The following is a 13,724-nucleotide window of genomic DNA, read 5'->3' as shown; positions in this document are numbered from 1 at the left end:
GTAACTTACATATCCTAGGCTACCTTCAAACATGTGGCAATCCTCCTGTTTCAGTATCCCACAGGCTGGGATTAGATGTATAATCACATTTTCCATGGAGAGAGAGAGAGAGAGAGAGAGAGAGAGAGAGAGAGAGAGAGAGAGAGAGAGAGACAGACAGAGAGAGAGAGAGACAGAGAGAGACAGAGAGAGACAGAGACAGAGAGAGAGAGAGACAGAGAGAGAGACAGAGAGAGAGACAGAGAGACACACAGAGAGAGACAGAGAGACAGAGAGAGAGACAAAGAGAGAACAAGCTGCTGTCCCATGGTATCTTTAAGCTTTGTTCAGCTTGTGTTAGTAGTACATTTGGTGTATGTACAGAAGAATTTTCAAGGTATTTTGAAGTTGTGTTTAAATAGTCACTAAAACAAAGTGTAAAAATGTGAAAACATTTCTGATTTCTCTTTTTTAAAAATGTTACTTATTTTATAGGAATCAAGAATCCAGTCTCAGTCGCACACAGACTCTTGTGTGAAGGGCAGAAGGGCAAGCTCTCTGCAGGCAGAATTCCTCCTTGGTAAGCACTTGGTACCTTTGACTTATGTTTGGGTTGCTAGTGTTTGGGCTGCTTTAGTTCACTGGTGATGCCTTCTCTTCTCAAGAGGATTGTGTGTCATTGGAGAGGTCGGTTAGGGTTATTTTCTCGTGAACCTCCAAACCTATCATAGATACTGAAGCCTAATGTCTAAAGTAATTAGTTTGGGATGTTCTTCAAAAAATATACATTGCATATAATGAGTAGTCCTTATTGAATTGTTACTAGCACTACTTATTAACAATGTGTTTTATTTTACCTTATTCATCTTGTTGAGAAGAGACAAAATGGTTTAAGAGGTCATTAGAACAGACTTGCAAGTTAGTGTATTTATAAGGTAATTCAGTGTTTGATAATGGTGTCACCTCAGTCATTGTGAGAAAAAGATGTACCAAGAATCTTGTATCAGGGCAGTGGGCTATATCATGAAAGGCTGATAAGATAGTTACGATTATAGAAAAGTACAGGGTAAATTTAAAGTTAAAAGTGGATTAGAAGATGCATCATTCAGAGGCTAAGAGCGCTCGCTTACAGAGTCCTGTGGGTCAGTTCCCAGCACCCATACAGTGTTTTACACTCATCTTCCACTCTAGTTCCAAGGGACCAGATGCCCCTGTCTGACTTTAGGACGCACCAGGCACATGAAGGCTATATACAAGCAGGTAGAACACTCATATACTAAACTAAAAATCAGTCTTAAAAAAAATCATAAAAATGTCCTTGCTGAGTGTAAAGCTGTACAGCCTAAATGTCTTTTTTCGTAAAAAAATTTCTTTCTGGTTCTATTGCTAAGTGTAAAGGAGGAGGAGACACTACTACTAATTTATTCTGCAACACAGTGTCTTCGAGTGAATTCATACGAAGTTTAAATCCTGCTCAGAGGTCTACTTTGTGCTTCCCAGTTAGGACCACGCTGTCTGCAGAAATCTATACTCTTCTTTTTACAGTACTTTAGATTCTAAAGTCTGACATTATTTCCTACTACACTTAGTATTTTCACATATTCTATCCTTTTATGGAGTTTTTCTTAGCTAAGGACCAGGATTATCTAAAAGGTGAGGAATGCCTTTTTTAAAAACACATTTTCTTTTATTTATTTGTTTGTTACTTTAAGTAAGGTAGATTTCCTATTCCAATGTGGTAAAAGGCTCATTGGTTACAAAGAAAAAAAATTCTCCCAAATGTAGAGGTTGAGAAGTTCAAGTTTATATAGGTCTACTTTGTTTGGGTTTGAGGTGGGCTTTCTCCTTATCTTACAGACAGTTGTCCGCTCATTGGAAGTATATGGAGAGGGAAGGAGAGAGGAGGTCATAGAACAAATGGGGAGAGGAGGGTAAGAAGAGAGGAAGGGGGGATGAAGGTATAAGATGAGAGGGACAGAGACAGAGAAGAATCAAGAAGAGAGAGACACAGAGAAGCAGAGAGACAGAGACGGGGAGAGGAATTGAGAGACAGAGAGACAGAGAAAGAAGGTGGGGGAGGGGAATAGAGAGAAACAGAGACAGACAGGGTGGAGGAATTGAAAGAGAGTTGGGGAACATGTGACGAGTGGGTAGGGAATAGTGTTTCTTCTGTCAGTGCCGTGACACTTGCCACGAGGACTCTACCTTTGTGGTGACCCCTTCGGTCAGGAGCAATAGGTTCTTATGGTGTGCAACAGACTGGCCTTGAACTCACAGAAATTTGCCTGCCTCTGCCTGCTGAGTGTTGCTATAAAGGTGTGAACTGCTAAGCACAGCTAAAACAAACAAACAACCCCCCAAGCCTGCCAAATAGTATGACGAACAATTTGATACCACCTAAGTTAGCACATAAAACATCACCAAAAGAATTGAGGCTGTCTAGACTGAGCTTTCCTTGTTCAGGCAGTTGTTGGATTTACTTCTTGTGCAGTTGGTGTCCTTCTCAGAAAGCCGCTGTCTGTTCCTACACCCTGAAGTCTTCTCCTTACATCGTCTAGTAGTTTCAAAGTTAAGGTCCTATTTAACGTCTTTGATTCATTTTAAATTGACTTTTGTTATGTGAGATAAGCATTGTATATTCTGCAGTTCTAGTTATGAAAACATGAGTTTTCCAGCATTCTTTATTGAAGAAACTTTTGTGCATGTGTGTATGTGTGTATGTGTGTATGTATTTTGGGGTTTTTACTTAGCTATGTGCTTGTGAGTGTAAGCATTACACTGATACAATAGTGTCCTGGGTAGCTAAATAGCGATGCCAGGTAGGTTATGTCTATCTATATGGGTTCTGATGTGTGGTCTTGCTGTGCGGATGAGGCTGTCTTAGAACTCACTGTTTAGCACAGACTGGCCTCCCGAGTGAAGGGAGGACAGGTGCCTGTGACTGTGCTGTGCTCTCACACATGCTTTTGATTTGGGGTATTTCCTTTTCTTCTTTCCTTGCTATACAAATCATCAACCAAAACCACCTTAGTGGAGGGAATGATTATTTCCTTTTCTATCACTGAGGCAGATCAGAGTAGGAACACAAGCAGAAAGTGGAGGCAGGAAGTGAAGTACAGACCCCGGAGGACTGCTGAGCACTGGCTTGATTTCTCCTGATTGGTCAGCTACCTTTGTTAATAAAGTGCTTCACAGGCATGCCTATAGGCCGGACATGTCACTATATAGGTATATATGAGTATACACATGCACTCATATTATGAAGAATTTACATTGAAATATCAAAAACATTTCTATGACATTTTATGTGATGGTGAACTCCTAGATAATAATATTTGTTAGTAAGCAAAGGCTACTTATTTATTATGCTTTCTAGTTTCTATAATGACTTCTAAATGTGAATATTTGTAAATGTCTAGATAATTTAAAAATTGCATAGATTATATCAAAGTTTGAGACCTGGTCTCAATTCACCATTTGACTCAGGCGATCAAACTCAGAACTTCATGCATACTAGTTAGGGTTACTATTGCTGTGAAGAAACATAGTCAAAAGCAACTTGTTGAAGAAAGGCTTTATTTGGCTTACACTTACACATCATAGTCCTACATTGAAGGAAGTTAAGGACAGGAACTCAAACAGGACAGGAAACTGTAGACAGCACCGGATGCAGAAGGATGTTACTTACTGGATTGCTTCCCCTGGCTTGCTCAGCTTGTTTCATTTTAGAACCCAGGACCACCAGCCCAAGGGTGGCACCACCCACAATGGGCTGGGCTCACCCCATCAATGACTAATTAAGAAAATGCCCTCCAGGTTTACCTACTTCCTGACCTTTTGGAGGCTTTTTCTCAATGGTAATTCCTTCCTCTCAGATGACTGTTGCTTGTGTCAAGTTGAAATAAAACTAGCCAGCACAGTAGGCAAGCATTTTACCAACTGAGCCACAATCTCATGTTTTATATTGGCTCTATTTATGTCAAAATTATAAATGTGAACGAAATGTGAACACTATAAAGTGTTGAAAAGGTTCAGCCCCAAACTATCCTCTTGATCAATTAGCGTTTTCCTATCTTGTTTACATTTTCACAATAATAGAAGGGCTTAAATAGACGGTTGTTGTTTGTGGTGGTGTTCTTGGTTTTGTTTTTAAAGAAGGAGGTACTAAAGATGGCACAATGATCTCTCAAATCTTACTCTAAATTGACATTTTAGCTTAAATTTTATGTGACACCTTTTCTTTGCAGTGACTGTTGTGAAAGGATAACGATCCGAGTCACGGCACCAATGTTAGGAAAAGTCACAGGGCACCAATGTAAGGAAAAGATGACGGGGCACCAATGAAAGGAAAAGTCACAGGGCACCAATGTAAGGAAAAGATGACGGGGCACCAATGTTGTGAAAGGTTAACGATCCGAGTCACGGCACCAATGTTAGGGGAAGGATGAAGAGAGTGGGGGGCATATGGCCCATGGAGGTGCGGCGAGGCCTGGGGGAGAGGGAGATGCCTCTGAGGGGTCCATGTTGGGAATCCCTTCCCTGAGGGACCAGCCACACAACAGTATAGTATGGAATAGAGTTTATTCAGGTCATGGGAGAGTTAAGAGGGTGGTAGAGGCAGAGAGAGAAGTAGAGGAGTAGAGGAGTAGAGGCCGGCCATGAGCACGTGGGAGAGAGGGGGGAAGGGAAGGGAAGAGGGAGGCTGCAAGAGCACAAGGGCAGGAGAGGCCAAGAGAGAGAGAGGAGGGGTCAAGCAGCTCCTTTTATAGTGTCAGGTCACTGGGGCGGAGCATACCTGGCCACTGCTGGGTAATTGAGGGGTGGGGTATACCTGGCTGTTGCTAGGTAACTGAGAGGTGGGGTTTACAGAATCCCAACAGTGACCATGGTTTCTTTTGTGAAGATGGATAACTTAAGTTGACTCTCTCTCATCTTTTCTTTTCAGGGTTCTCTTCATTGTAGTTTTAATGTAAAGAAAACAGTTACAGCATTGGCCCTAAACTTTTTTTTTTTTTGACATGTTTCTTATGTTTCTGGGCAACTACTGGGATTTTTGGCTGTGAGCCTAGCCTTTAATGGCTAAGCCATCTCTCCAGCCCGCCTGCTGAGATTTTTAATCATTAAATCTATGTAGATTTTTTGGTGTCTCAGGCATTAAAAATATTCATAGTAAAATGAATATTTGAATAATTTCTGTGGCTGCTATAATTTTTGTAAACATGTGACCGTTTCATACTATCAAATGTTGGTTTTTGATAGTTTTCATCACAAGGACATGCTGAATTTCTTATTGGTGTTAGAACAGAATATAAAGACTTCAAGGGTATTGCTCTTGAGACTTGTTTTAATAGTATATTTAAAAAATACTTAAGTATGTGTGTCCATGTAGAAGTATGTACACATGAAGTCAGGTCCCTACAGTGGTCAGAAGAGTCAAAGATCTCTTGGGACTGAGGTCATAGGTGGCTTTGAAACGAGTGCGGGTCCTGTGAAAGAGCAATAGGTAGTCCTCACCACTTAATGTGGGAATGATTAGAAAAACAGAAATGAAAAATGGAGAACAGGAGACTAACGACCAGGCACAAGTTCAAGTGTCCATTACTAGCTGGCTGGGCTCTGTGAGCAGTGGGCTGTGGAAGGAGATGAAGTGATTGTTATGGTTGCTGCTTACACTGTTTACCCCAAGAAGTGACTCAGAAAACAGGACTCTTACGTGTTGGCATGCTTTTTAAGGCCTTTGGAAATTAGTCTTCCATAAACCAGAAGTGCCCTGTTCACTGTGCTATATTAAGAATTGCTGGCTAAGGCTGGAAGCTCTCTTCTGGGGTGTGTTTCAGTATTCACTTACTGGAGTTGAAATGGTCCTGAGCATTCTGTGTGTCTTCTTGTTGCATTGAACATACTAGTGTGTTTGTGCAGAGATTATTGCTTGTTTTGAGAGGCTATAGTTCTAGACAGGAATAAAAATCTGAAGACATCCACTTAGACTCTTAATGTGATTGACTAGATGTATAAATCTTACAACTATGTGGATCAAAGAAAAAAATCTTATTCTCCCCAGGAAGTTACTTTCACTTTTTATTGAATTTAAATTTTTTTCTAATATATACATTAGCTACTTTCAATGAAGAAAAATTTAAAAGACAATTTGAGCAGGCACTTGTTCTTTTTGCACCAACTCTAGAATATCTTGTATCTCTAATGACTTTAGTTGTCATGTGATATTACTTTATTGACTGTAGAAGATGACACTGCATTTTTTAAAAAAAAAATAACTTTTTTGTTATTAGCTTTTTAGTTGGAGAAGGAGCCTACAGATGGGCAGTGGATCATGGGATGCCCTCTTGCCCTCCTAGCACCATGACCACAAGTGAGTAAACCCTTCATGAGTTCAGCTGTAAAACAACCAACCTAAAGTCTTACATCACTCCTGTTCTGACATAAGGACAATGTCTGTAAGTTGAAATATGTATAGTTAAAACATAGGCCAAGTTTACTTTTTCACACCTTTTTGTTCTGGAGGTCTCCCTTTTGCTTTTGGTTTTGAGGCGTTCTTAGTGTGTTGGTCTGGAACTTACTATATAGTTCTGAACTTATGGAAGTCCTCTGAAATGCTAGGATTATTAAAGTAATTGTGAATAATAAAAACCTTGGTGCCCTCTCTGGAAGACATTAGGAGGAAGGAAGGGAAGCTTTTCCTTAGCTCTTGACCTAAGGAAGGTCTTGAGGAAGAATTTTTTTTTTGTCTTTTCCCTTGTTTTGTTTTGTTTTAGGCTGGGTTTCTCTTTGTAGGCCTGGCTGCTCTGGAGCACACTCTGTAGAAAAGGCTGGCCTTGGACTCAGAGATCTACCACCACTGCCTGACTCCTTGGTTTTTACTTTGTAAGATTAGCTTATTTTTATTTTCTTTTTTATGAGTGTTTTGCCTGCATCTATGTCTGCACCATGTTTGTGCAGGGGCCAGAAGAGGGCATCAGTTCTCCTAGAGTTGGTGTTACAGGTGGTTGTAAGCTACCACTTGGTTGCTGGCAATGGAACCTGGATCCTCAGCAAGAGCAGCAGAGGTGGCTAAACGCCGAGGTACGTCTTCAGCACCTTGGTTTGGATTTTAAAGCAGGATTTCATTCATTCTGTGACCCAAGATGACCTGAAACTTCCTGTGGAGCTCTGGTGATTGGGATGAGAATGGCCTTCTTAGATGCATACATTTTAAATGTTTGGTTTCTACTTGGACTGTTATGGAAGGATCAGGAGGAATTGCCTTGTTGGAGGAGGTCTGTGATTGGCAGTGGGTCCCATGCCAGGCTCAGTCTTGCTCTCTGCCTGCATCTGGCTGATCAGGTTTACGTTCTCAGCTACTGCTCCAGTGCTGTCTGTTTGCTGCCTAGCTCTGCACAGCACTGGTCATGTGCCAGTAACACACTGAAACGGTTGGCAAGTTCCCACTTAAATTCCTTCCTCTACTGCCCGACTGCTCAGATCATAGGCTTGGGGCACCATGCTTCCTGACCCTGAGGATTCAGCAACAAGCCTTTTAGATTTAAATATGAAGAAAGATAGAAGTTAAAACTGAGAAGCTTAAGTAAGACAAAAGGACACATTGTTTAGCATGAAGAAGTTTTGTCATTCTCGCTGATAGGCATTGGAGTCCTCTTTCGTCTTATTAACATTTCTGTCTTTTGACAACAGCGTTTTACTTGGATGAGGTGGTAGCTCATCATACTTCTGATTTGCTTTTCCTGATGCTTAGTAATGCTTGCATTGTTCGTATACTTGTGGGCTTTTGTATATTTTCTTTGAGAAATGCCTATGTGAGTCACTTGTTCCATAGCGTTTGTCCATTTAAAAAAACCTGGTAATTTTAATTTTTTTTTGTTGAACTTTTGAATTTGCTATATGCTCTAGATATTAACCTCTAACATCCTACACGTCATCCATGCTGTCAGTTGTTTCCTTCCTGGGTAGAAGCCTCTAAGTTTGAAGTTTGATATAATCATGGTTTTCTGTGCTTTTGTGCTTTTATTTAAAGATGGTCTATATCATTTCAGGGGTGGAGGGGGGGGAAAGACAGAGAATTATTTTTAATTCTTTATTTTTTATACTTTTTCCCCAGCAGAAGATACTTGGACTAGATATTCTTGGTACCTTTTTTTTTTTTGGCAATCACTTGGCTATAATTATACTGAACAGTTTCTGGGCTCTGTAATCTGTTTCTGTAATGTGTGTGTGCACGTGGGTTTTGGTCACTGCATTCTATTCTGTTTACTATGGTTTTGTAATGTGTTTTTCAAGGGAGGTTGTGTGATGCCATAGATTTGTTTTTGCTGAAGCTTGCTAGGACTCCTCAGGATCTTCTATGGTTACAGTTTAATTTTTTGATTGCTTTGTTTCTATAAAGAGTGTTTTGGTATTTTCGTGTTGATGGCATGAGAGCTGTGGGTTCGCTTTAGGTGATGTAGCTATTTTGAAGGTATTGGGCTGTGGTTTTCATTTTTGTCTGTGTATCTTTTTAAATTTCATTTCAGTGTTTGTAATTGTCACTGTAGAGATGGCTCTCTTCCTTAAACTTATTCCTAGCTATTTCTACTTCTATAATAATGGTAAACATTCACTTTCCTATGTTTATGTTTTTTACTTCACAGAAATATATATTCTTTATAACTTACTTTAGCAATTCTATACAGCTATAAAATGCCTAAGACATTTGTTAACAGATAACATCTATGTGTGTGTGTGCTTGTGTGTATGAGAAAGGTTTAAGAATATTTTTTTATTGTCTTTTAGAATAAGACTTAATTGATAAAACATATTTGATTAGTTCCTGAGACTATCACAGAAAATAAAGACTTTTGTCACATAAAAAATTTCCTTTCATTTATAAATTCTAATATTTTCCATATGGTTTTCAGAATTTTCTCATGCAATACATGGTCACTGGTAAGCTGGGCAGCAGGAACTCTCGCACATTTCACTTGGTGGTCACAGTTCGTCAGATATGACCCAGATAGCTACTAGGCCCTTCCAAAGACATGAAGACCATCTAACGTCACAGTAAATTATAGTGAAATTGTAAAGGACCACTACTCGTTGAGGTGGTGGAGAGATGTCTCTTGATGAGCACTTGTGGGCTGTCTGGGTTCTAGCTTTTTGTTTTTAAAGAGCAAGTTATTTGTGCACAGCATACTTGCTGCTGTTGCTTGGTTTAAACTTTTCTTTTTTCCTTACATTTTATGTAGTGTATGTATGCATTTCTTTCTGTTGTATCTGTGTGTTTGCACACATGTCATAGGCTCTGTCCTTTCACCAAGTAGGGCCTGGGGCTAGTGCTCAGATCATCAGGCTTGGTGAAAGAAAGGCTGTGCCTGCTCACACATCTTGCTGGCCACGCTGCTGTTCATGTTGTGTCCTGCCATCTTTTCTAATGGTTGGGTGGGGTCTTACGGCCTCTCTGCATAAAGTCTGCCTTCTACGCTCTAGGTGATCAGACTTCCTTCTTTGGAATTTCATACTTTGTAATTTTTTTCTCTGTAATCTCTGTACCAGAGTCTCCTATGGCATGTCAGTGAAACAGGTGTCCTGCTCCCAGCTCCTCTCATTACCTGTTACCATGCACTTGGCATTATTCCAATCCTGTCAGGGTTTTTATCATGCAGTGCTGCTGAGTCTTCCTGAGTCTTCTATGTGAATCAAGATCACACATTTTTGTTCTCTATTCTCTTGATGTGATGTCATACCTCTACTGATATGTTTCGTCTGTTCCTGCATCATTGGGATAAATCATACTTGATGTTTTGAAGCTGTGAGAGTTGGCATGTTACCATTTTGATCATTTTAATATCTGTTCATCAGGGATGTTTCGGTGGTAGTTACTGTGTTTTTGATTTTTGTGTCAGAGCTATGATGACCTAGTAGAATGAATTTGATAATTTATTCCTTTTTAGTTTATATTAGAAATAGTTTGAGAATTGCAATTTATTTTTCTTGAAGTATTTTGTAGAAATGAGAGATTAACCTTAAGTTAGACTTTTCTTTGGTGAGAGATTCTTCTACACCCTGTGTGCTAACAGACTGCCTTAGGGTTTCTATTGCTGTGAAGAGACACCATGACCATGTCAGCTCTAATGAAAGATAGCATTTAACTGGGACTGGCTTATAGTTTCAGAGATTTAGTCCATTGTTGCCATGGGGGGGAAGTATGGCAGTGTACAAGCAGGGATGGTGCTGGACAAGGAGCTTAAGAGCTCTACCCTCCCCCCCCCCATCAGCAGGTAGCAGGAAGTGAACTGACCTTGTCTTCTGAGACCTCGGGTTTTGCCTCCACACTGACACACTTCCTCCAACAAGGCCACAGTCCCTAATTCTGTCATTCCCTATGGACCAAGCATTCAAAACTCATGAGTCAGTCTGTGGGAAGCATTCCTATTTAAACCAGCGCAGGGACAAGCTCCAGGCCTCACGCATGCTGGGCAAATGCTTTACCACTGGTCTACGCCCATCTTCAAACCGAATGTGACGGGAGCTACGGCCGCAGTGTCATCACTGTTTCAGTCCGCTGTATGGTCTTCACCGTCTTGATCCAGGCTGGCTGTGCCGTATGTGCCCAGGGCTCATCTCCGCCCTCCAACAGTTTTTCTGGTTCACTGTATTTTTGTGATACCACTTGTAATATTTCTCCTTTTTCGTATCACATTTTATTTTTTTCTTTTATTTAGCAAAATGTTTGTTGACTGTTATTATCTTTTAAAAATTAACTGTCAATTTGATTATTAGTAGTTTATTTCTAGTTCTATTTCACGTATTTCTGCTCTGATATTCAAGATTTCCCTGGATTTGGTTGTTTTACTAGCTCCCTAAGATGAGGCTTTTTGACACAGGAATTAATGACAGCCAGCTGCATTAACTGTACTGCATTTGAGAGATAAACAGGCTTTTGCATGCAGGGTTTCCGTCACCTTCTCATTTCTTCAGGACCCGTTGGCTGTTCCTGAGAATATTGTTTACCTTTAATGTATTTGCTTATTTTCTATTTTTGCTTATTAATTTCTATATTTTGTTCTGGCATTTTGTAGATCTGTGTTAAGATTTTAGTTTTTGAAATCTTGAGACCCATTTTGGTGCCATTATAGTCTAGACTGGAGAATGTCCCAGTGTTGACGGATGTGTGCTTTTTGATGTTACATGAAACTTTAGGTTTTTATTTTTTCTTTTTTTCATTTTTTTTTTTTGTTTGTTTAAAGAAATTTCATTCTGTAGCCCAGGCTGGCTTCAAACCCATAACAGTTCTTTTTCTCAGCTTGTACAGTGCGTGACGATGGGTTGAGTCATACCAGGCTCACTCACACACTCAGTCTGTGGCCACACACCAAAGAAGAAGAAGAGTGCGTGCTGGCTACAGTTTGAGGGACAGTGGACAGTGCCCACTGGTCCACAGTCGAAAAGCTGAGAGACACAAAGCCTGCTGCTGAGCTTGTTTTAGTCTTTTTATCAGTCCAGGACCCCAGACCTTTGCAAACTTTCCCCCTTTAGATCTAGAGACAAGGGTAAGGCCTGCAGTTGTGTTTCTTAGTGTGTGGCAGCTTGTGTTACCTTCTCTGAAGATCGACCTCTGGCATCCCTCTTTTCGTGTCACTCATCTTTAGGATACTGGTAGTGCGGTGTTCCCAAGTGTCATCGCCCATGCTTGTGCTCTGAGACTTAGAGACCCATACAGTTGAATGCTCATGGATTATTAGGTGCCCTGGGCCCTGTCCACAGAACTCAGAACTCAGCTGTCTCTCTGGTTTGATCCTTTCCCTGAGTTTATAAACTGTGCTGTTTGTTTTGTTTTTCTACTTTGTCACTGGGAAGCCTTTGTAAAACCAACAGTTAAACAGTCTTAGGTGGATTTTTTCCAGCCCCCCCCCCCCCCCCTGTTTAGGAGAGACACTGTTTAGAATATCTCGCTTGCCTTCTTGTTCTAATAATTCTCAAATATTTTTGCTGTTCTCTTTTGTAGGATTCAGCTTAGCTGCATTTAAAAGGAACAAGAGGAAACTAGAGCTGGCAGAAAGGGTGGAAACAGACTTCATCCAGCTAAAGAGAAGAAGACAATCAAACGCAAAGGTCAGCGGCTGACCTGCCTTTAGAACAGTACAGTCCATTGGAGAATACAGTGTAGTCCACATATGTGTATTAAAGCGGGGCCGAGCTGCGGGGGCTTCTTCAGTAAATGTACTTAGTGTCTGTACTGCAAGAGGTTCCAACAAGTTGTCCTCAGACTTTCACATGTGTTGTGACATTCCCCTTAGCATGTGCACATGTACATGCGTGTACACATATAAAAACTAATTTAAAAAGTAAAACTTGAGTTGGATGTTGTGGTGTACGCCTTTACTCCCAGCACTCAGGAGGCAGAGGCAGGTAGATGTCTAAATTCAAGCTCAGCCTGGTCTACACAGTGAGTTCCAGGACAGCCATGGCTACACAGAGAAAGCTTGTCTTGGAAAAAAAAATGTTTCTTTAAAATGTGCATTGATGTTTTGCCTGCATGTGTGTCAGTGTGGGGGTGTCAGAACTTGTAGTTACAGACAGTTGTGAGCTGCTATGTGGGACTGGGAATTGAACCCCAGCCTTCTGGAAGAACAGGAATTACTCTTAACTATTTCTCAAGTCTTTTTCTTGAAACTTTTGGCCATGCAAAGAAACAGTGAATTTAATTTTAAAATGTAAACAAAAATTAATTTTAATAATATATTTTAGGTTACCGAATTGAAAATATCTTTTGAAATATAATCAGTAGAAAAACTAAAAATGAGGTATTTCAAAGTTTTACAACTGTTGGAGGGTTGGTAAGATGGCACAGTGGTGAAGACACTTGCTGTTGTTTGATCCCCAAGGCCCACATGATATAGGGACAGAACAGACTGTGAAAGTTGCATGTTGTGGTGTTTGTGTATTTAAACACACAGATTCACATAAGTAAATGAATGCATATAATAGAGTTGATTTTTGAAAATGTGAATTTACATATTTAGTTATTAGAATTATATTTGGCAGTGGCTGAAAATGTTTTAAAAATTATTAAGATAGAATAAAGTAAGAAATTTAGCTTCTCAGTGTTTTGCCCAGCGTTTATTTGTCTAGTAGGCACAAAACTCCGTACGGCATTGTGTTGTTTTGTTCCCTTTGTACTGCTCTTGAAAGTGGAGTGAAGCTGAAAGCTGCAGCGTTCTTCCTAGCACACAACTCTGACTGATGTGTCAGGCCATACTCTGTATGAGCCTTATCTGGGTCGTGTAGTCCTTTAACGCCTTCTATCATAGCTTTATGTGGGTGCCACAAAGTACCAAGTAAACATCTCTTAATAATAGGTCTTTTCTCAGTATGTTTCCTCAGAGGAAAATAATCAAAAATTTTGGTCCAGTTCTGCTTGTGTAGCTCGTAACATGGGTTCTAGGAAGCAAATAAGCAAGTTAATATGTAGATTTTGATGAAAGCTTGTATAGTCTGTTCTGCTGTGTGTATGTGTGTGTGCATGTGTGTGTGCTTGTGTTGGTGTGTGTTTCTGCATTTTTATGATGCCTTGGTGAACAAATTTAGGACTTTTTGCCCATTAAAAATATGAGTATGTGGGTTTGTCTGTCTGTAAGCCTCTATTCGGTAGTTTGATCAGATAGCTCTCAGGCCAAGAGTGTGAGCTGTCTCAGAAACAAGTGCACAGAGTGTACCGTCCCATCCGTTTTCAGACTGCATGCACTCGCGCAGCC

General features: G+C 40.3%; 1 protein-coding gene across 4 annotated transcripts in view; it reads left to right on the top strand.

Annotated features, from left to right (window-relative positions):
* The window catches only part of TASP1 (taspase 1), a gene marked incomplete at its 5' end in the record, with an annotated part of 179,767 nt that overhangs the window by 49,656 nt on the left and 116,387 nt on the right, over nucleotides 1-13,724 (top strand). For all 4 annotated transcript variants that reach the window (XR_013975383.1, XM_080931146.1, XM_080931145.1 and 1 more), the window contains 3 exons: nucleotides 475-559; nucleotides 6,270-6,349; nucleotides 11,975-12,081. Coding sequence is in view for 3 of the 4 variants with exons in the window: in XM_080931146.1 (XP_080787272.1) it covers nucleotides 475-559; nucleotides 6,270-6,349; nucleotides 11,975-12,081 (272 nt within the window). The remainder of the gene's footprint in view (nucleotides 1-474; nucleotides 560-6,269; nucleotides 6,350-11,974; nucleotides 12,082-13,724) is intronic.

The sequence above is a fragment of the Micromys minutus genome, assembly GCF_963924665.1.
Source record: "Micromys minutus genome assembly, chromosome: 17".
NCBI classification, from domain to species: Eukaryota; Metazoa; Chordata; class Mammalia; order Rodentia; family Muridae; genus Micromys; species Micromys minutus.
Note: the sequence above shows the minus strand (reverse complement) of the source record. Positions and strands in the feature narration are given on the sequence as shown.